The 23,690-nt window shown below is 40.0% G+C and overlaps 1 protein-coding gene across 1 annotated transcript in view; it reads left to right on the top strand.

Moving 5' to 3' along the window:
• Positions 1–23,690, top strand: part of dnah5 (dynein, axonemal, heavy chain 5) — a 95,332-nt gene that overhangs the window by 18,925 nt on the left and 52,717 nt on the right. Inside the window, exons 11-48 of the mRNA XM_019880079.1 lie at positions 94–309; positions 1,148–1,174; positions 1,308–1,415; positions 1,521–1,606; positions 1,816–2,023; positions 2,108–2,221; positions 2,310–2,516; positions 3,154–3,234; positions 3,490–3,580; positions 4,143–4,288; positions 4,993–5,170; positions 6,282–6,515; positions 6,674–6,870; positions 7,024–7,117; positions 7,268–7,410; positions 7,986–8,062; positions 8,174–8,298; positions 8,378–8,613; positions 9,085–9,303; positions 9,390–9,452; positions 9,554–9,792; positions 11,332–11,479; positions 11,554–11,646; positions 11,804–12,003; positions 12,085–12,238; positions 12,598–12,761; positions 12,848–13,004; positions 13,347–13,559; positions 14,486–14,710; positions 15,448–15,620; positions 18,342–18,412; positions 18,692–18,799; positions 18,931–19,118; positions 21,184–21,378; positions 21,790–21,924; positions 22,021–22,128; positions 22,652–22,805; positions 22,967–23,113. Of these exons, the coding sequence (XP_019735638.1) occupies positions 94–309; positions 1,148–1,174; positions 1,308–1,415; positions 1,521–1,606; positions 1,816–2,023; positions 2,108–2,221; positions 2,310–2,516; positions 3,154–3,234; positions 3,490–3,580; positions 4,143–4,288; positions 4,993–5,170; positions 6,282–6,515; positions 6,674–6,870; positions 7,024–7,117; positions 7,268–7,410; positions 7,986–8,062; positions 8,174–8,298; positions 8,378–8,613; positions 9,085–9,303; positions 9,390–9,452; positions 9,554–9,792; positions 11,332–11,479; positions 11,554–11,646; positions 11,804–12,003; positions 12,085–12,238; positions 12,598–12,761; positions 12,848–13,004; positions 13,347–13,559; positions 14,486–14,710; positions 15,448–15,620; positions 18,342–18,412; positions 18,692–18,799; positions 18,931–19,118; positions 21,184–21,378; positions 21,790–21,924; positions 22,021–22,128; positions 22,652–22,805; positions 22,967–23,113 (5,722 nt within the window). The remainder of the gene's footprint in view (positions 1–93; positions 310–1,147; positions 1,175–1,307; positions 1,416–1,520; positions 1,607–1,815; positions 2,024–2,107; positions 2,222–2,309; positions 2,517–3,153; positions 3,235–3,489; positions 3,581–4,142; positions 4,289–4,992; positions 5,171–6,281; positions 6,516–6,673; positions 6,871–7,023; positions 7,118–7,267; positions 7,411–7,985; positions 8,063–8,173; positions 8,299–8,377; positions 8,614–9,084; positions 9,304–9,389; positions 9,453–9,553; positions 9,793–11,331; positions 11,480–11,553; positions 11,647–11,803; positions 12,004–12,084; positions 12,239–12,597; positions 12,762–12,847; positions 13,005–13,346; positions 13,560–14,485; positions 14,711–15,447; positions 15,621–18,341; positions 18,413–18,691; positions 18,800–18,930; positions 19,119–21,183; positions 21,379–21,789; positions 21,925–22,020; positions 22,129–22,651; positions 22,806–22,966; positions 23,114–23,690) is intronic.

Below are 23,690 nucleotides of genomic sequence, written 5' to 3'. Positions count from 1 at the left end.
TTTTTTTTTTTTTTTTTTTTCACTCGAAGAGAAGTTTCCATGAGCAAAGTATTTGGTGCTTCCCACTGTAACTTATGTGTTGCATGTCTTTAGGAGTACCAGCAATGCTTCCATAAAACCAAGGCAAAGCTTGAACAGACCCCCACAGAAAGACAGTTTGACTTCAGTGAGATGTACATTTTTGGGAAGTTTGACACATTCCAGCGACGACTCAACAAAATCCTGGAAATGCTGGCCACCATTTCTACCTACTCGGCCCTTCAGAATGCAAAAATAGAGGGACTTGAGATGGTAGCAACCAGGTTTCAAGTAAGATCGGTTTGCTTGATGACTGCCAGGCAAACCGTCAACTATGTATAGCATATTTAATGATGTGGTATTACACGCATGCACATGGGTTTTCAGGCATCGAAACGTGTACAATAATGAATGTAATGTCAAAGCTAATGCGTTCAAAGTCAAACAGTTTTTTTTTTTTGTTTTTTTTGCAAGACTGCAAACTCTTCCTTTAATTTACCGTGTGACAGGTGAGAGACAACTGATCACTAACTTCAGTATGATTAAGATATATAAATTGATTGTAACACCTTCTGGTGACAAGTGCCATAAAACCTTCATTCGTAGTACTTGTTGAACGGTTGCCGATGGAATGATTATCATATTTTGTCATCAGGCCGGGAATGTTCGTCAGAACACGTTGACCTTCATACATGGTATATTAAACAGATGATATGAAGCATATGATTTTTATTGCATGTGGTGGATGGAACAGTGTGACAAAGATTGCCCCTTCGCATTGACCATCACACTGTCGTAAACTCATTGAAGGTTATCAGCGCTCCTTAAAAGAATTATATTCTTGTTAAAGGTCTGAAGCAGACTTCAGGTTCATGTTGTCTCCATTGACGGTTCCAGAATCGAGATTGTTTAGAACCAAACCCCAAATGTTCTGATTTTCTCGAAATGTTATCTGATGGGTTGTTTCATCATTCCACATTTTATTTTCGACAAACATGCAGTGAGACGTCATGATTGCAACATCAATACATGACACTAATATGATGGATTTATTGCATTTCACGTTGCGCCTGTTCTCCAAAATAATCTGAACTTTTTCTTTATGCCTTTGTTGTCATGGATGAACAAGACTACAGAAATACAGGCCAAATGGGAGGTAATGTATAATTTGGGATGCCTCACTTTTATGCACAAATGACACACATTTGAGATTAGACTAGTTACAGTTCCATTTTCATTGAAGCTGGACACTGATTTTGAGAGCCCTGATTTAATTGTTGATGTGACAGGCAATAATGCTGAAGATGAAGACAAAACATTACAGTTTTCTTGACCAGAGAAGAACCGACTTTGATGTGGACTATGAGGAATTCTGCAAAAGCACTGCTGAACTTCATGTAGGTTCAATGTGGCCAGACATTTCTTTTGAGTACTTGGATTTAAGAGTGTTATGACCTGCAACACTTTTATTTTGATTTTTTTTTCCCCTCTGGTTTATTTAGGAGCAGCTGACAAATTTTATGGATTGCACTTTTGACCAAATTCAAAATACAGAACAAGCTCTTGATGTGCTCAAAAGATTTGGAAGGTAGTCCACAGTTTATGACTTAAATTGCCCCCTGTTGTTACCTGTTGTTCTGCACTTTATGAATTAAAAAAAATGAAAGAAAGAAAGAAAGACTACATATTAAAAGGTTCTCAGATGTTTGACATCTACTGTACTTGACCATGTGACGAATGGCTAATTCTCCGGACATGTAATTGACTTATTCAATCCACTTTCTATCATGAAAATAGACTGGGTATCCCCAACCTCGGCATTGATGAGAAGTACCAGCATGTTCTCAAGAGCTATGGGCGCGACATTGAAATGGTGTCCAATCTCTACATGAAGCAAAAACTCGACCCTCCAATAGGCCGAAACTTGCCCCCAGTCTCTGGCCGGATCATGTGGGCTCGGCAGCTATACAGCAGAATTCAGGGCCCCATGGATTTGTTTCAAAAGGTTGATTCATCGTCATCCTAATCATCACTGTTTTGAAACATTGACAATGTTTGGAATTGACTTGTCCTTTTTATATCCGGATAGCACACTGGCGTCCTTTCCACACCGGAGGCTAAGAAGATCATCAGGAATTACAACAGGCTCGCAGCAGTTCTGCTTGAGTATGAGATACTTTACCATCACAGCTGGATGAAAAGGGTAAAGAATAGAGGAAAAGCAAACCAAACAAAATCCAGTTTTCTTTCCCCTTCCCTGACTACAGCTAACCACAATCCCTTGTTTCCAGGTTGAGGATGCCAGGCCTGGCCTGCAGGCGTCTTTACTGGTTCGCTCACCAGAGACAGGAGAACTGTTTGTGAACTTTGACCCAGAGATTATGAAGCAGATCAGAGAGGCGAACTGCATGAGCAGAAACAATTTGGAGGTCCCACCTTTTGCTGTTCTGCTGCAGCGAAAGCAGAACACCCTCAAAAAGAACTTTAACAATTTACAGGTCAGTATCTGCTCACACTTCTTTACACTGAAAAAGATCTTTTAAGACGAAAATGTGTGCTGAAAGTTGCCAAACAGTCCGGCACTTACTATGAGTGAATTCACATCAGGGTTATGATAGTTGGGAATTTTTCGATATACTCTCGTTACTTATAATTTTCTTTAAATAATTTCTTTTGCTTTTTACATTTGGTGAGTTTTAATTAGGTTTTTTTGTCCCAAAAATGCTGTTTTGTTTTAGTTTTTATACGTTTTAGTATCGGTGTGAGGGTTTTTTTTTTAATATATGGGGTATAGAACAAGTCACTATGCATGATGTAATAAAATAAACTACAATTCTCAAACAAATTTGAGGGTTTGATGTTTCATCTTCTGTAGCTACAGATTTAAAGCAATACTGAAATAAATACATTTACACCTTATGTATGAAATTAAGTGACACCGATGAAAATGAAGGACAATTCCGTGAGAATTTTTATGAATATTAGTTAGCTTTATAAATGTAAGTTGTAGTTTCAGTTAGTTGTTTTTTTTTTTAAGCATTCATGTTTTTTTTGCTTAGATAAATCCTTTCAGTTTTCGTCCCCTATCATAAATAATCTTGTATCATCCAGTGTTTAATTCCTTTGCTATTTCAGTTCATGTTGAGTGAGAATGCCAGAGTTCGCGGCAAGATTCAGAGTGCCTTTGAACAACTGGCTATGCCACATGTTACTAAGGTAAGGAGTGTGAATGTGTGCAGTGTAGTGTGTCCACATTAGAAGTAGGAATTTGTCTTAAGTGATGTGCTGCCTCAATACATTGCACAAACATAGATTAAAGCTATTTTAAGTTAGCCCAAAATGCTGCTTTCTCATAATTTATTTAAAACAGTTTTTAACATTAAAGTTCCATGCTCATAATTTAGCTTGTATAACTATGACTATGTATGACACAACCAGCGTGTGTTAACTAATTCCTCATTAACTTGACAGGTAGATGAGGCAATACAGCCAGGGTTGACCTCCCTCAACTGGACATCAATGAACATTGACAAGTACCTCAGAACCATTTACAAATCCTTGGGTAAATTGACGTTCATACTCTGTCTGGTCATCATACCTGTCAACTTTTCGGAGCGCCAACCTGTATAAACTACCAAAAAAATCCTTATAAAGAGCAAAAAATCCTTATAACATACCAAAGCATTTTATATGTTAAAATAACGGCAGAAAAAAACCCACGTGATTTACTGGAAAGTTACCGGAAATGAAAGCATTCGGGTGGACTAGCACCATTCTGGGCAAAAGCAAACGGAACTACCTGTTAGGGGGGGAACGGACATTTTCAGAATCCGTATGATTTGTGCGATACGGCCATATACGTAAGATTCACCACAAAATCCGTATGAACTATGGCAAAACCGTATGAGTTGACAGGTATGGGTCATTCATATTCATAATAAATACACAACCTCATCACCTCTCCTTGCTATATACTATAACTATACGTTATTATTATTATTGTTGTTGTATCTGGTTGCTGCTCTTCCTCCTGTCACTGGGCACTCTTTCTGTCTCTTCATTCACTGCTTATCATCATTTCCCCATCCATTTCCGACTGCCTCTTGCTGCCCTCTCCCCTCCAGAGAATCTGGAGCTGTTGATGGACAGAGTGAATGACCTGGCAGAGTTCAGGATAGATGCAGTGTTGCAGGAGATGAGCACATGCACACTGTGCATTCTCCCAGAAGATGAGCCTGTGACCTGTGAGGACTTTGTCAAGGCCACCAGGGTAAATGGACCCATAGTCGTAAATTAAATAAACAGAAGGGAGTTGGCTGCACAATGTAAGACCCAATAATTCCCTACAAACTCAATACGCTACTTCAGCTCAAACTTAATAATATATATATAATTAATGTTTTATTAAAGGTCATTTTTTATTAAGTTTGAAGTAATGAATTGAGTATATATATATATATATATATATATATATATAAATAAATAAATAAATAAATAAATAAATAAATAAATAAATAAATGTGTGTGTGTGTGTATATATATATATATATATATACATACACACACACACACACACACACACACTGGTGATATGTTGAAAGCTTCTACCTTTATTCCAGTTCTTTTTTTATAGGAATTAAATAAATGCTGAATGAAATAATGAGGTCGCTGATGGTGTAGTGGTACACTCACCTTACTTGTGTGAGGGCAGCGTGGGATCAATTCCCAGTCAGTGACGGTGTGAATGTGGGTGTGAATGGTGTGTAGTTTGCCTTGCGCCCAAAGTCAGCTGGGATAGGCTCCAGCAACTCTCCGCGACCCTGTTCAGGATAAGTGGTGTTCAAAATGGATGGATGGATGGATGAAATAATGAGAAATAATGAAATAATGATTGAACCCATAATAGCCTTCAGGACCTCACATTGGACCACCATTCTCTGTGCCCCCTCATGCATTTACTGTTTGTGTACATAGGACTTGTGTATCAAGCAAGCACAAAGTCTGCACACCAAGAGCCTGCAGGTGGAGGAAGCTGCTAATGAACTGATCAACATGCTGCTGGAGTTTGACCACAATCAAAAAGAGGAGGGTGAAAAAATGGAAGAAGAACTCTGCCCTCAGAAGAAAACAGAAGACAATGTCAACAAGGAAGGTATACACCATTTTGTGAAAAATTTGCTCAATTTGATGAGGAGCAAAAAATAAATGAAATAATAATAATTACAAACATTGGATGACTTTTATTAATGAGTTCTGTAATATTTATACTGTATTACTATGATTTTCATGAGAGTAATAGTTGGCGGCTACATTAATCAATCACTCAAACTTTATTTAGCATTTTTGAGACATAAAAAGGCAACTCAAAGTGCTGTGCAATTAAAACTTCAAAATTGCACCATAAAAACCTCGACTTGACAGACTAATGGGGGAAGGGTCATCCGTTTAAACACCATATACAGTACCGGTACATAATTATTTTTGACATACTTTTTCAGGGGCCTAAAAACGCACAGTGCAGTACAACATTATTATAATAAAGATAAAAAAAAAAGCTTGAAACTGTGTGAAAAGTTTTGAAGTTTAGCCAAAGTAATCTCACCGGTGCTTGGGGGATAATAATGCCGTGCCACTGGTTGCTGTGAGATTACCGGTAGCTTGCTTCCTTTTTTCATCTCCGTTATGAGTGGATGCAATATAGAAGGGCTTGACAGGAAACAATTGTATACTGTACTAAAATCAAAACAGTATAGCATGTTTGAAAGACACGAGTGCCCGAACAACAGCCATAGGCGGTGTTGAGAAAGTTGATTGTCGACACAAGCTAGTTCAATGTTCAGTTCACAAAGTTCAGAAGGAACTAGTTCACAGTTTCCGATGATATACTCCAAATAAACAAGGTGACCAAGGTTAGTGTCTTTGCAGTTCCGAAAATATTCCAGATGGTAGAGCCAGTGTAATCAAGCTTGAAGTTCACATGATTGCAATTTAACTCTAACCAGTGTTCTAGAAATCATTCTTGCTTCATTCGTGCATGTTTTATAACATCCAGTCAAATGTAATCGCGGTAGCTAAAAATAGTGACATTTAATATTTTCCACTCGTGTCTATTACTGTGAATCTGTGACCGCTTCAGTAGGACACTTGTCCTCATTAACCTTTTGTCTTTATACTGTGTGTGTTGAGAAACATGGATTTAGCATCATTTCATGCAAGTTGGTGCAACTGATGACCCTGTGGAACAAATGTTGGGGGCCTCTCAGAAGCCCGTCTCTCTTCTAGACACATGTTGGTACCTCCTGCCAGTGTTGGGCCATCTTCCCCCTTGGTGCGGAGGAGGAGGAGGCGGGACTTGATACAAGTGATGGAGTTGGAAGCTCAGGAGCTGCTGTCATATTTCAACCACCGCAATGTAGATGCTTTGTTCAGACTGACACGCAACACCTTGGAGACACTACGCAAGCAGATCCAGTCTTCCCCACTTGCACATTTCATGGGTGGGCTTTTGCTTTTAATATTTTCCCACACGCTATTATAACAATCGACATTCATGAGGTGCTTTATTTATTTATTTTTAGCCATCCACTGACCTCAAAAATGTCACTTTTCAATCTGTCAATTTGCACTTGTGAGAAACCCTTCTCTTGTACTTTAGGTGAGAATGACTCACCCAAACGCGGGAGGAGCAATGGCCAGCAGGCGATGTTCAGAGTCAATGTGACCCTCTCCATCCCAAACATTGCCATCATTCCGTCTCTGGAGGACGTACAGCAAGCATTGAATAGGGCTGTAGAGTGTGTGGTCAGTGTTAGCAAAGGTGTTGGCCAGTGGAACAACGAAAGGGTCTCAAAGGTGTGTTTCTTGCATGAGGCAGGTACAGTACTTGACTTGACTTAACTTGAAGTTGTATTCAAGGGCAGCCTATTTTTTTTCTCAGATATAAATAATGAAGCACTTTCAACTTGATAAAGACCTGGTAAAACATTATGTTTGGTTCAATTGCAGAGAAAAATGAATGAACAGCGAATAGCAGCATTGAAACCAGACAGCTCTGAAAGTGAATCGGAAGAGGGAACAACCACATACCGGAGCCTTGCGGGTGCAGCAAATAAATCATGGCATTCATTGTTTTTTTTTTTTTTTTTTTTTTAGCCAACCCAAAAATAAAACAATAATCACTAATTAACGTAAGTTTTGTCTTCACCAACGTTAGTGATAATATGACATAGTGTCACTTCCTTCCTTTTAGATGGCAGCGCGTCGGACATATCAGCGTATGTGAGCCAAGCCATTCCGATCCAAGCCAGAAACTACTACAAAAATGTGTCTGAGAACAAGGAGATTGTCAAACTGGTTTCTGTCCTGGGCACATCCATTGTTTCCAACAGAAAGGTAGCTTTACTTTCACATCAACAGGCATAGTTCATTGAAAGATAGCTGTGTGAATATACCACATCAGAAAAAAAAAAGTTTTCCCCATTCCTTGTCATACTGCCAATGTTTAATCATGACAAAAGATAATAAAAATAATAGCTAAAATCGTAGTACTTAGATATATGCATGATGTTATATTCATGCGTTTTGGGCAATGGTAGCTTATCTGGTCGGAACTCGGTTCAAGCCCTTCTGTGGACAGAATATATATATATATATATATATATATATATATATATATATAAATTATTTTTATAGACGTGATTGTGGAGTTGGTGGGTGATGCTTGTTTGCTTATATTTCACTTATATTGAAGCACAACTGCACAGGGGAACTCTCCCAGATGTGCCTCATCAGTCTGGCATCTCTTGCATATTTGCATTTTTGTGGTCTGGTTCTGTCTGTGTGAAACATAATGTGTATGCAGCAGAATGTAAGTTGAATTTATTCTTTAGGAATCATAAGAATAACAAGTAATCAAATGAATTGTACCATGCATGTTGCTTTCAATTTCCATGCTTGCTTGTGTGCAGGAGGTGATGCAAGCACTCGATCATTTCAGCAGCTATCATCACATTTGGAGAAAGGACCGTGGTGACGCCATGCATGAGTATGAACATTGAAAATAATAACATCTATTGGCCATATAAATACTTTAATCATTGGCAGGTTAAGTACTTCATGACAATTATATCATAGGGTGTTTCTTTTTGTTCTTCAGGTTCCTCCAGGGTAGTCCAATGCTGTCAGAGTTTGAAAGCCAGATTCTTTACTATCGAGACTTGCAGTTGGAAATAAACTCAGAGCCTGAATGCATCAATGTTGGGGCACTGGCTCTGTTTACAGGTTACATTACGAAGAACTTTCTATTGACTGCACGCCAGTTAACCAATAAAATGACAAGCTTTGTTTTCTTTTCGACAAGTGGATCTGAAGCTGTCTCTCACTGCTGAAACTAAGACCTGGATGGTGGACTACGGGCTGTACTGTAACAAAAAATATCGTTCTGAGATGGACCAGATCTTCAGTTTCGTTGATGAAGCAGGGAAAAAACTGAATCGGCAAATTAAAGACCTGGACGACATTCGCATTGCCATGGCAGTATTCAAAGAGATCAGAGAAAGCCAAATAGCCATTGACTTTCAAGTTGGACCCATCGAGGTAAAGCAAACATTTATACTGCATGTTATCTCTCCATGGACTGTGTTTGCAAATCCCCAAAGGAAGAAAAGGAGGGGATGTTCTGTTGCTGTCTCAGTCTGAATAATTCACATTTTTAGAAATTGGCTCACGGATGTGGGGGTGATTACAAGACTTGTGTGGCTAATAATTACAGCAAATGGCAGAAGAAAATATGCATATTTATTTTGCAAAACTTTTTTTGAAGATTCTGTGGGAAATTTGGTCCAATCAAACGGAAGAATATTTGCGATGTCAAAGGCTTGCTGGACAAAGTGGATTGAGTCCTTTCCTGTTCTTCAGAGTGATGGTGTTGAGGTCAAGGCTCTGTGGGGGCCCTCATTTTGTGCACTGGGGCATGGTCGAGCTGGAGTAAAAACTCCACAAACAAAGCTTATTGAAACAATTTTTCTATGAAAAGCCAAACAAAAAGCTTCTAATTGTCTTTTCTAGGAGTCTTACGCCATGCTTCACAAGTATGAGCTCTCAGTGGCTAAAGAAGAAGCAGACAAAGTGGACACACTACGCTACATGTGGGAAAAATTGTTGCTCCGGAGTACAGAGGTGCAGAACGAACTGATTGCCTTACAGCCGAAATTCAGAGGTGAACTAGTCACCAACGTGCAGATATTCATGGAAGACTGCCAACAGTTTTACATGGACTATGACAAGGTAGAGCAATATTAATTATCTGCAAATGCCACTCAAAATTATTCGGTGAGGATAATAACACTTGGATATGGCCTTTCTTTTTCCAGGATGGTCCAATGGTCGAGGGTTTAGCTCCTCAAGATGCCAGTGATAGACTTATCATGTACCAGGTATGACAGATGATATGCTCCATATAAATCACTAGATAAATTCCCGATCATATTCAATAACTACTGATGATGATTACATTTTGCTTCCTCCCTCCCCTTAGAATCGATTTGATAACTTGTTCAGAAAGTACATCACCTACACAGGTGGTGAGGAGCTGTTTGGACTTCCTGTTACCGAGCATCCTGAGCTCTTAGAAATTAGAAAGCAGCTGTCTCTACTGCAAAAGTTGTACGGCCTTTACAACAATGTCATTGAAACTGTTAATGGGTACAATGACATCCTTTGGGCTGACTTGCACATTGAGAAAATCAATAATGATCTTCTGGACTTTCAAACAAGGTGAGAAAAGTAATTTGCCTTAGCAAACTCAATGGCACTATAAAAGTGGAAAGTTTTAAACGATTAAAACTTATAAACTCACCATACATCATCATAAGGTTCACAGCCTAATGAGACATGTATACTAAATTGAATTCTTTGTTTGCAAATGTAATAGTGTCTGAGAAGTATCCATCCATCCATTTTTCGATCCACTTTATCCTCACAAGGGTCACGGGCGTGCTGGAGCCTATCCCAGCTGTCTTCGGGCAGTAGGCGGGGGACACCCTGAACCGGTTGCCAGCCAATCGCAGGGCACACAGAGACAAACAACCATCCGCGCTCACACGCACACTCACACCTAGGAACAATTTAGAGTGCTCCATTAACCTGCCATGAATGTTTTTGGAATGTGGGAGGAAACTGGAGTACCCGGAGAAAACCCATGCAAGCCCGGGGAGAACATGCAAACTTCACACAGGGAGGCCGGAGCCGGAATTGAACCCTGCACCTCTGCACTGTGAGGTTGACATGCTAACCACTGGACAACTGGGCCACTCTGTCTGAGAAGTAGTCACTTAACAATGTGTGTTTTATAAAAGGTTTAGCTTGCCAACACTAAGAGGGCAGGAGCCAGTAGCGCATAGCATAGCCCTTTTTGGGACCAGTGGAGATGTCTTCACAAACACTTGATATTGGCACAATAGGGTTCAATCTTCATTGGATTGCCACAAGCTGATCTTTAAGCAGTGTTTCACTTATCCTGGGCAGGACCGCTTCCGCTGAGCCAGGCAAGCCAATAGGTGAAAAGCAGGCTGACTGATTCAGAAGGGAAAAGGGAACATTCAGCAGGTCAGAGGCAATGAGGGAATGTCAGGAACAACCAATGGTGGAATTGATAGTCAATCTGGAAGCAAACACTGGAAAGTCAGCATGAGACTGCTTATAAGGTGGCTGGACAACGCGCTTCAACTGGGCGCTGCAGGTGTGGGTGTATGGCTAATCAATTGTGGTGTGGCCAGGAGCAGAGTGGAAAATTCCACCACAGCAGTAGGGACAAGCAGGAATGATTGTTCCATCTTGCAGTCAAGTAGTATCGGATTAGAATACAATCAGGCTTTTGCCACAGAAATTGACTGTTGATCTAAAAAAAAAAAAAAATAAAAAAAATAAAAACTTCTTCCTGAAAATGAAAATGAAGGGAACACAATTAACAATTTTATTACCTTTGTTTTTAAATTTCTTTTATCAAATAGTGCACCACATTAAGGCTGAATTATTTCAATTTCCCATCAATGCGTATTCCTTCAATAAGTCCTTCGTGAGACTTTTTTTTCGGTGGGAACCGAGACTGACTCTTGAAGGGTTTGTCTTTGACTGTTGCCAAAGTTCTTGTTCTCACTCGTAAATGTTTTCTATGGCTCTATGTGATCTTCTACCATAAGACATCAACTGTTGTTTTAAGGACTAGGTACTGTATACACTATTGGATTATGACGATGGCATACTGAGACACAGAAATTCTAGCTGATGGCTTGATAATTTTTTTTATCCCTCCAGATGTCGCAAGCTGCCTCGGGCTCTCAAGGAATGGCAGGCCTTCCTGGAGCTGAAGAAAATAATTGACGAATTTAATGACTGCTGCCCCCTGTTGGAGCTAATGGCCAACAAGGCAATGATGATGCGGCACTGGAAGAGAATTACTGAGGTCAATCAAGCAACATAATACAGGAACCACATTACACTTACTAATGTTCACCATCTTCCTGGTTCATTGAGCAGGTGACAGGACATACACTTGAGGTTGAGACTGATACTTTCAAGCTCCGTAGTATTATGGAGCTTCCTCTCCTCAAATACAAAGAGGAGATTGAGGTAAAACATACTCTGATCCAAGATTGTTCAGACAATTTTTTGTCAAGTTAAGACTCCTGCATATTGATCATGGGGTGTGAGATTGAATGAGTGTCTATCTATGTGTCAGCCCGATAGACATTGTGCACATTTAATTACATCCGGTTCTCTCACGCAGGATATTTGCATTAGTGCCGTAAAAGAGCGGGACATTGAGCAGAAGCTGAAGCAAGTTATTGCAGAGTGGGACAACAAGACTTTTACATTTGCCAACTTTAAAACCCGCGGGGAGCTGTTACTGCGAGGAGACACTACATCAGAAATCATTGCCAGTATGGAGGACAGTCTCATGATTTTAGGATCTCTTATTAGCAACAGGTATGGCTCTCTCACTTGTCAGTACTATATTTGAGAGGACCAGTACATCCTACCAAGAGGATGATGTTCCCTCCTGTCCAGGTACAACACCCCATTCAAAGCCCAGATACAGAAATGGGTTCTGAATCTGTCCAACACCACCGACATCATAGAAAACTGGATGACTGTCCAGAACCTATGGATCTACCTGGAGGCTGTGTTTGTAGGGGGAGACATCGCTAAACAGCTTCCAAAGGTAGTCCAATACTTCAATATTCTCACAAAATCTGTAATAGCTGGAATTAAATGTCATTTTATGAAACTCTTAAAATCCTTCCACATGCAGCTTTTCTTCTGTCATTAGATTTAGAGGCTTACTTGTGAGCATATTTGGCAAATAGAATCACTGAAATTGCAAAATGATTTAATGCAGCATCTAAAGCTGTCTTCTCATTGCATGGACTCATAAACATTATCGGTGGCATTCCTTTATGAAATTTCAATAAAAGTGTCCAAATACTAGATTAATGCGTGTTCTGCATTTTGATTTGCAGTCAAGTTCCAGTGCTTCAGAAATTAAAATAAAATAAAAATGATCTATTTATTGTCCACTAGGAAGCCAAGCGTTTCTCAAACATTGACAAATCTTGGGTGAAGATCATGTCGCGGGCCCGTGACATGCCCAATGTGATCCAGTCATGTGTTGGAGATGAGACAATGGGACAGCTGCTTCCTCACCTCCTTGAGCAGCTTGAGATCTGCCAGAAATCTCTAACAGGGTGAGAACCATATTAGCAAGTCCAAGCCCAAAAATTGTATTTCAAAGTATGTATGTTTTTGCGTGTTACTTAACATTCTACCCCAGCTATTTGGAGAAGAAGCGTCTGCTGTTTCCTCGATTCTTCTTTGTCTCTGACCCTGCCCTACTTGAGATCCTGGGTCAGGCCTCGGACTCCCACACCATCCAGGCGCACCTTCTTAATGTCTTTGACAACATTAAATCTGTCAGATTCCATGACAAGGTGAACTTTTATAAATCTTTTAATAAAATGTTGCAATACATACTGTGTATGTGTACAGTCACCTCCCACTCTTCATGAGGAATAAGGACAGGCTCATGAATAGTCGAAAATCGGCCTACAATTGACACCTACTGTAGTCCATTCTTTTTTATAAACCTATAAAATTCTTTAAAAAAAATGCAAGAATACTAGGGGAAAGATGAGGAACCTCCCCTGGCCCCACCCAAAATGCAAGTATGCAGTGGCCAACCGTATATCAATTGAAATGACATAGTTGATTATTTAAGTCAGGCATCAAAGTGTACCACAATGTCCCTTTTCTCTATATAACACACCCTGCAGGTATACGACCGTATTCTGGCTGTGTCATCTCGGGAGGGGGAGACTATGGAGCTCGATCGACCAGTCACAGCCGAAGGGAATGTTGAGGTTTGGCTCAATGCCCTCTTGGAGGAATCCCAGAGGTCTTTACACATGATCATTCGGCAGGCTGTCCTGGCCATCCAAGAATCTGGCTTCCACCTTATAGACTTTCTCAACTCCTTCCCTGCTCAAGTGAGTCAAAAGTAGCCATACTCTGAGGTAATCATTGTTGGACTAAATGTTGGATTCCATTTTTATTGGGGAACCAATAACTACTTTTTTGCTCACAGTTTCAGCCATTAGTTGTGATGTAAAATGTACTTTTTTTAGCCACTATGCTGAATTGATGCCATTAATGTGAATGATACTGTATGCATTTTGACCAGCAAACCATGGTGACGTTCTACCTTCAAATTTAACTATAATCATGATCTCAAACTTAAATTTCAGGGGAACAAGCACTCCTGCCGAAAGGGCAGAAAAATCAAAGTTAGACCAAAAGGCAGTGTGTTAAAAACACTGACGTCTATCATCGAGACATTACTGGCATCTTTGATCCAAGCAAACGACATCAGTACACCCTGCTCTTCTTTTTTTTCCCTACTTTCATGGTGACTTCAAGTAGTGAGCCATTTGTATCCACACTGTATTTGTAAGTGAGAAGTCAAAGATTAGCATTTAAAAGAATTGTTTTTGATTTCATGCTTAACTTGAAATAAGTCATTCTGTCCAATGCAAAATACTTTTTTTTTTTTTTTTGAGAAGCAAAATAAAGAACTAACTTTGAGAGACAAAAATGCTGTTCTCATCATACTATACATAAAATACGGACCAAGACTATACCGAACAATGGCAGAGGGGAATATCATAGTGTGAGTTACCTGTATCGTGCCCCCCCCGCCCCCACACACACACACACACACCCCCAATATTTAATTTTAAAAAAAAAACATCTGGAGAGGGGGTGAGAAGACACCGTGATGTGGATTAGACAAATTGGGGCATGTCATGAGTGACACAAGAGGAAAGGAACAGGAAAGACGGTCAAAAACTAATAACGCCACAACTAACTAAAAAAGCATGCAAAATTGACCATGGCCTGTTCATGTTTTCTTCAGGTGGGCTTGCTGGGCATCCAGATGATATGGACAAGGGATTCGGAGGAGGCGCTCACTAATGCCCGATATGACCGTCGTATTATGGCTAAAACCAATCAAATATTTTTAGACCTACTCAATACTTTGATCGATATGACCACAAGAGACCTGAGTGCTATTGAGCGGACCAAATATGAGACTCTCATCACAATCCATGTTCACCAGAGGGACATATTTGATGACCTGGTAAGTATGGATGTGACGTTTTAGCAAGAAATGCTACAGTTCAAATGTGTGAAATCACTCTTTGCACTAACAAGCAAGGCTTTGGGTGTCAGAGGACCATTAAAATATCTGAAAAGAGTATGGTCTGAGAAAAATATATTTAGCCCTCCCCGTACCCCCTACAACCTCAGCCCTAAGACGTTTTGAAATCCTCTCTTTTGGGCACAATAATTAACTTGCTTGTCACCAAGGAGAATGAGAAAGACATGTAATTGATGCAAATTTTACTTCCCTTAATGCATAATTTATTTATTTTTAAACACTGCATTATTTAGCTGCCTCCTATCTTCACTTCAGCCTTCTTTCACTTTTCCTTCCTGACGCAACCTAAATAGTCATCCTTCTTACTGCTGCCACTGTAATGCATAAACATAGTTGAAAATAGCTCCTTGGCTTGTATCTTCCCCAGCATTTCTTTCTTTACATAAACTGGCTTGCACCATTTTTTTTTTTGGTAGTATTTTAAATTCACCTTTTTAACCTCCACTCTCCCGCGAACCTATAAAGGATAAGCAGTTCAGAAGCTGGATGCAACCTCCTTTCTTTCATTCTCATCTTATCTTCCACCCACCGTCTCAATGTAACGTTAATTGCTCCCCTACTGTCCCTTCATAAACCCTAACCTGACTCCCTTTGTCATCCACAATCCGTCCCCTATTTATCCTCTTTCTTCCTTGTTCACTTTTTTTTTTCCTAAGTGCCAGCTGCACGTCAAAAGCCCAGGAGACTTTGAGTGGTTGAAGCAATGTCGATTCTACTTCAATGAGGACTCCGACAAAATGATTATCAGCATCACAGACGTAGGTTTTGTCTACCAGAATGAATTTTTGGGCTGCACTGAAAGGCTTGTCATCACGCCGTTGACTGACAGGTAAGTTCCATGCATGAAGTTCAATAGAAAACATAAAAAGGTAAACTGAAAAAAAAACATGATATTTCATTGATTTAACCGGATGTTAATTTTCCTACTACCGGTACTGTATGCACTGTGCTATTTTTGCCAAGTTATTATACACTCACATAGCTAATAAACACTCCATTGGCACAAATGCCAGCAAAGGAGCACAAAGATAAGGTCCACACAATTTTTGGGCCTCAAGCGAACCTGAAAAATGCCCAAAAGTGCTGTTGAAAATCATGCCCTTGATTTTTCATCAACTGTGGGATCCGATCCATTTACTGTGAGAGTTTATGTTTTCATTGTCAGTCCCATGTGTTTGTTTGTGTGCCACCACCTATTTTTTTCTTTTATAATATTCCTAGGACATTTTATTGAGAATACTTGAATTCACCCATCTATCCATTTTCTAACGCCAAGTACACATGAAGACTTACTTATGTTTGAACATGGTATTCGTTATGGACAATCCGTAAAAAGCACGGTAGTCCAATAACAGAGCACAGCACGGGTTCTGATTGTGTGCGTGTGGGTGGGGGGTGGGGTTCATTCCTCCCAATCACACACTTCCAGAGCCCAAGCTGTGTGTCAACGCAAGCTTGACTGTGTCGAGTTGGAACTTTTCGACTTCGCAAATTAGCACTTGCTCCTTCCCTGCCAGCGAGGTGACATTCCACATCCCTAGAACTAGCTTCTGTAGCTGGGGATCGAACCACTAAGGACCATGCCTCCGGCTGCTGCCCAGCTCACATTGCAACAGACCCTGATGCCTCAACCCCCACATGGCTTGAGGCCATGGCAAAGGGGACCCACGTTTCCTTTCGGGCTGAGCCACCAGTCGCTCGCCAATGAGCCTCAACTCCAGGCCTGGCTCCAGATGGGAGCCGCAGTGAGCTTTGTCTGGTCCCTCACCTAGGACCTGTTTACCTTGGGTGTCCCTGCCAGGGGCATAAAGCCCGACACTACTTAGCTCCTAGGATCATTGGGAAAGACAAACTCCTTCACCACGATAAATCGATGGCTCATTGAGGGGCTAGAAATTAATGGTAAAAAATGAAAAATGACAATTGAAAAATGACCGAAAGAAAGCTGCAAATAAAAACATTTTAGTACACCCCCCCCTCCCCCCCAGAAAAAACATCATTTCAACATTGACATCAATTATATACTTGTACAGTATGAATTAAAAATGGCTATTTCCTTGGGGGGGGGTAACCTAATGTTTTAGTCGGGAAAAGAGTGCAATAATTTACAAATTCTGTGGGCCATGAATGGAGGCATCTTAGTAAGTAGGGCCATAGTTTCCACTTTACAGCTGATTCTCTAAAAGGACAGACACAGAGTGCTCTTGGTTCTTCTTATAATACGCGTAACAGGTTTGGATTGGTTTTTTTTTTGTTTTTTTTTGTTAACCAGTTCAACACAATGACACTATTCAATATGAGGAGACTTGCACATCTGACTATTGGACTTTGTCTCCTGCTAACCAGTCCGTAATGCTTTGATGTGAACAAGACTTCATTTACACAAGAGTCAGTCACTGTGAGTGACAAGGACTAATTTGTTGAGTGTAACATGGCTCACACACTGCCATAATCAATCTACAAGCATGGTCTGACATACAACAAAGGGAAAACAATGTGAAGAGACAGCAGTGACAGGAAGTAAGCTCCCAGCATCTTTCAGCAATGTACTGGCCTCATGCACTCAATGTCAAAACAGCTACGATTTTCTTCTTGTTTTCTTTTGTGACAATATCTAACACTGTTCTTGTCTGTCACTCATTTTCTCCACTTTGTACTTTGTCATTGTCTGCCCTTCCTTTTACCTCAGCTACAGCATCAGGTTTGAAAAACAGAAACAACAGAAATGGACAACGGGAAGGACGATGATAATTTGAGGCAAAAAAATCAATCTAGATTTGTTCTCAAGTACATATAAATTAGTTGCATACAAGTGGAAGGCCAATCTTGCCCGAGAGAAGCTAAAATGAGTTATTTAATGATGGTAACCTTCAACCTCAGTCATTGAATACACATCACTCTGAATGCACACCAACTACAGAATATATGCGCCTTTTTGAGCTGAACAGCCCACCTTAGCCAGGCATCATGGGAAAAATTAGCCCCTTGTGAATGTTGATCATACCTCCGTCGGCTGTTTAGCCACTCTGCTGTCAGCATGTTATGGGGCAGGGCACGCAGAGCACACACTCCTCTGGGTTACTGTATGCATTTGCTGACACTGTTCTGAAATTTTGAAGCGTAGCATTGCGAAACCTGTATTGAATGAGCTGCTCTTGACACTCAAAATTATTTTACAGCTCTAATAACAGCACAGATACGGATATGCAGAGCAAGAATGCAGCACAAAGGAATTCCATGTTTTCCTTCATGTCCGGGTGTGCGCTCTGTGTGCTGCCCTTGTCATTTCTGTCCAATGGGCGCACTGATCGTCACATGCATGACATGTTTACAAAATAGCTCACTTGCAAAAAGTACAATGCGAATACGAACTGCACCAAAATTTGAAAAATGAAGTCTATTTTTGGTCTGGACAAAACAAGCAGACCAAAAGGTCTTTGTTGGTGTGAACATAGACTCTTATTTAGAAAGCAATATGTACAGTAGATGATGTAAACTTATGAAGATGTGAACGTAAGAGTCTTTTTCCCTGTCCCCATATACGGCATAGGTGCTATATCACCCTTGCCCAGGCTCTCTGTATGAGTATGGGTGGAGCGCCTGCAGGCCCTGCAGGAACAGGTGAGAGAAACCTCACATGTTTTTTGATTTTTTTTACTGTATTTTGCAATCATAAAGCTACCTTAGAGATAATATTTCAAAAGTTGTACATGTAATCCAAAAAAGTTACAATAAAGGCAACAAGCAATATTTAAAATGGATGGATAGTTAGTGTTACATACATGTTTGCACATCTTCAGGGACAATGAATCTTGTTATCAGTATTTGTATTGAGATTATGTAATCCACGAATCTCTCTTTTCATGCAACAACTCTTTTTTTTTAATTTTTTTTTTTTAGGTAAAACTGAGACCATTAAAGATATGGGTCGCTGTCTGGGGAAGTATGTGGTGGTCTTCAACTGCTCTGACCAGATGGACTTCAGAGGTCTCGGAAGAATATTTAAGGGTAAATACAAACAAGCATGCTAACATCTGCAAGCGATGGACTGCTGCGTTTTGACTACAGTAGATCATGTACTGTGACATCACTTTATTTGAAGCAAACTAAACCACAAGTGGCCTGTGTGTGATTTTTAGGTCTTGCTCAATCTGGTTCATGGGGTTGTTTCGACGAATTCAATCGCATTGACCTTCCCGTCCTGTCGGTGGCAGCCCAGCAGATTTCAATAGTGCTCACCTGCAAGAAAGAACGGCGAAAAAACTTTGTCTTCACTGATGGAGAAAATGTGGAGATGAATCCAGAATTTGGTGTCTTTATAACAATGGTCAGTGCCATTCATATGTAACACGGTTTATTTTCTGCATTCCCTCATACACGGATATCAAGTAATTTAGAGCAGCTCCCTAAATGCCACGCAGGTAAGGCATCAGCATTTATAGTGCTCACAAAGCAGTCTCGTCTATCCCGACCGAGTAAGGCAGATAAAGCAAGTGTGCAGCTTTCTGTTTTGTTTGAAAAGTGAAAGGCAAAGCAACTTTTGTGTGAGCTACACAAGCGCTAACTGTGTGAATCAGTTTAAGATAGCCCACCTCCAGTTAAGTGTAGCTGTGGACATCATGATAGATGCTGGAAATCATACAGTATGACAAGCTAATTTATGGAACATTATCTCAATTTCATTTAGCCCAAGACGAGCGCTGTCTGTCTTTCAACTCATGAATGACTCCAGAGACATCAGTGGGGCTATAATCTGAACATGACAATCATTCAACAGGCAGAACCAGGACTGGATTTAAATGTGGGATACTGGGGATTAGGTTGGAGCAGACAGGGAATAATGTCCATTTAATGCAAAAACAATGGGTTGCGAATCATTTTGCCGAAAATGCTCTGCACAGCTACACTTTGGAGACATGCAAATTCGTTTTTAAACCGTGATCTAAACTTACTTAAAAGTAGCTTTTACCAACTGTGCACACTAGTTTGACCTGTTTTTCTTATCATAGATGAGACACTGCCTCATGAAATAGAAATGCTCGTGCCTACCGTGTAGGGATTGTCTGTAAAGCTGATTTATGCAATCAACTAAGATTGAACTCTTTCATTGATTTTGCTGTAAATGAGTAAAAAAAGCTGTGGATAATGAGATCGACTAAGAAAGCAGATTATTGATTCTAAATATGTTCCTGCATATCCCTTGGAAAGCTTTATCCAAACATGTTTTTGTACATGGACAAAACCCCCCAAAAATGTATGGCTTTATGAAGAGAAGTAAATTAATTGCCCTGGGCAATATGTTCTCTTAAAGGTCAGTTCATGAAATATAGAGGAATTTTACGCTTTTATCAATATTACTAGATTTACCATATGCTTGGGTGACACACAGATTATTGTTGTTCTTGGTTCGCTTATATTCCAAACGGCCAGTAAATAATTAGAAAGAGAACAGTGGGATTATTTTCCGATGCGATGAGTGGGTCGGAGATCATTCTTTTTTTTTTTTTTCCTTTGTGTGCTCACATGCATTCGCATGTGAATGTGTGTTGCTGTGTGTGTGCTCATGAGCACAGAGGTGTGAATTAAAGCCTGGCTCGATTACTTTTTTTAAATTATATTTTATTTTTTCGTGAAGGAAAGAGCACACAGGGACATTACTCATGGTATATGGGTGGAAAGGGCAATATTACTTCAAGTTTGTATCTGTATACTCTGTATACTGTACATATTGCATGTTTACCTTTTGTACATTTTGTGACTTTTTTTGAATCAAAATCAATCCAGAAAGTCAATCTTAATGTTTGCAGCAAGCAGTCTACCATGCACTGTTGCGACTATTTCAGTACACAACCCAACCTTTTTTTGTCTATGTCATCACTTTAACCCCTTTCAGCATGAGCCAGCATAGGTAGCTCAAATAGTCAGTGCAGATTTTGGGCCCATTTAAGTCAAATGTGCCTAAATATAACGCTTAGTTTAAGATCAGCATCTCTCATCAATTGAATAATTACGTTCTTCACCTATTAACAACTGTTATTTAGCGTTATACCAAGGAAGTTACGAAAGCAAATTTTATGTTAGATACATTTATAATGCGAAACATAAATTAGAGCACCCCACCATATTTGTTGGAATATTTTCCACGACATGCTGTTGTACAAAATACTCTCACTGATGTCGGCCATTGATTACAAGTTCCATTCATATCATGTTTCAGTGTTGTAAAAATACGACCATAGCAAACAAAGGCTAAAAAAGGACAATTTTAGCCACTGGTGAGTTTAATTATCATTACGATTCTCTCATTGTGCTTATTTGCTGAGGAAGTTGACTTTGCGAAGGGGGCGTGCTCATTAATGTCTGCATCGTACTTGTCTCACCTGAACACTCAGAACCCAGGTTATGCAGGGCGACAAGAACTCCCAGAGAACCTAAAGATCAACTTTCGCTCTGTGGCCATGATGGTGCCTGACCGTCAAATCATCATCAGAGTGAAGCTCGCCAGCTGCGGCTTCATAGACAATGTGGAGCTGGCCCGGAAATTCTTCACTCTCTACAAACTCTGTGAAGAGCAACTCTCCAAGCAGGTAAACAAAAGCCGAGGTTTGAAATTTCATGGATTTAGTTTCGTTGTTTAATTTGGTTCGTTATTTGGAATTGAATTACATCGGTCATGCATCGCATTGATATCTGAATAATTGAGGTTATAGCGTCAGCCAAGCCTTCCTTGTGGGAACCTGACGGCCCCAGATGCATCTTAAATGCCATCACCTCACCTTGCGAACTGATTTCTGGGTTGGCTTGTTGAATACATTTGGTTCAACCTAATTTAATTACTGTGAATTTGTGTTTTGAAGTTTACATTGACCCGAATGAGGCAGTAATGTTGCCACCATTTTCCAGAATTGGCTATAAAAAAAGCAAATTGTTAAGAGTGAGAAAGATGTACTGTCATGATAAGAAATAACCGAGTTGACATTGTTGACTAAATCATGCAGGTTCACTATGATTTTGGCTTGCGGAACATCCTCTCGGTGTTGCGTACTCTGGGAGCAGCCAAACGAGCCAATCCCAGCGACACTGAGTCTACCATCGTCATGAGGGTTCTAAGAGACATGAATCTCTCAAAGCTGGTCTGTCTGAATGATGAAATGAATTGCGTTATTCAACCTTTCAAAGTTGTGTACATTTTTTATTCAGATAAATCTGCACATGAATATATTTGTTAGATTGACGAAGATGAGCCACTCTTCCTGAGCTTGATTGAGGACCTCTTCCCAGGCATTCAGCTTGACAAAGCAGGCTACCCTGAACTTGAAGTAGCCATTGACAAACAGGTAGGAAAAAAATGTTTTGCATGTGAACAAGAGGGTGCGATGCCACAAAATAGAGGGCGGCAGTGCAAGGATGAAAAAAAAAAAAGGCGGCTGCATAGACATTAGACACATCTGTGTCGCACCGACGCAAGCACATTTCATTGTTCTCAAGAGAAAAATGGGGCAAGATGTTAAAAATATTCAACTTTGTCACACTGTTATGTGTATGCTTCATCGCTGTCAACACACATCTCCTTTGTTCTACACTTAGACATCAAATATGACTTTTGTATTATTATTAGTTTGAACATGAAATATCTTTGTCATGTATTCGATGGAATATAGCTTGAAATAGATTTGCAAATCATTATATCCTGTTTTCATGTACATTTTACACAACGTTCCACCTTCAGTGGAATTGGGTTTATCACACACACACACACACACACACACACACACACACACACACACACACACACACACGAATGAGCTAGTTATTTTTCCAAATGTAAAGACTACTGTTTCGAGTAACCATCCTGTTTAGGTCGAAGATGCAGGTCTGATCTGTCATCCACCCTGGAAACTGAAAGTCATCCAGCTATTTGAGACTCAGAGGGTCCGGCATGGCATGATGGCTCTGGGACCTAGTGGGGCAGGAAAGACAACTTGCATCCATACACTGATGAGAGCCATGACAGGTGGGAGGCCAACACAGTGTCAGATTAAAAACCAAACAAAACAAAACACTGTAGGGAGGGAAGATTTTTTTTTTTTTCCGGAGCAGCAAATTTTACATGTCTTGTTTCTGAAAAGAGTTTTTCATGTCTCTCGTCTCTATATGATATACTTCGTTTGCTAGAGTGTGGTCAACCTCACAGAGAGATGCGCATGAACCCCAAAGCCATCACCGCACCTCAAATGTTTGGTCGACTTGATGTGGCGACCAACGACTGGACCGATGGGGTCTTTTCAACACTCTGGAGAAAAACACTCAAGGCAAAGAAAGGTCAGGGATTGTATACTTGTGTGTGACAACACTGATCATACTATTAGTGAAAAATATTATAGCCTTAAATAATTGTTATACTATAGTACCTTGCATTAACTGGCACAATTAACATTTTTTGAAAATGTAGATGGAAAATTACTGACAGCGAATGTAACATTTAAGCATTAAAACACGTGCTTTTCAGGTATAGAAATGATTGTGTTATAACACCACACCTTGTATTATGTATAGATTACCTTAATGTGTTCTCAACTACGCAATGTTTGTTTTTCTCGTTTACACATTCACACTAAAATGATTTTGAATGATCTTTTAGAATGTATTCAAAAATTAACCCTATATTTTCTTTTTGTAATTAATTACCATGACAGTATGTCATCACATTTGAGAATCCACTTCCTGACTAATAGCAGATTTAAAATGTAATGTTAGATATGGTGGTAGTTTCCATTCATTCCATCCATCCATCCGTCCATCCGTCCGTCCATCCATCCATCCGTCCATTCTCTGAACCGCTTATCCTCAGATGGCGCTAACAAGCTCAAACCTATCCGAGCTGTCTTTGGGCAAGAAG

The sequence above is a fragment of the Hippocampus comes genome, unplaced genomic scaffold (genome assembly GCF_001891065.2).
Source record: "Hippocampus comes isolate QL1 unplaced genomic scaffold, H_comes_QL1_v1.1 scaffold135, whole genome shotgun sequence".
NCBI classification, from domain to species: Eukaryota; Metazoa; Chordata; class Actinopteri; order Syngnathiformes; family Syngnathidae; genus Hippocampus; species Hippocampus comes.
Note: the sequence above shows the minus strand (reverse complement) of the source record. Positions and strands in the feature narration are given on the sequence as shown.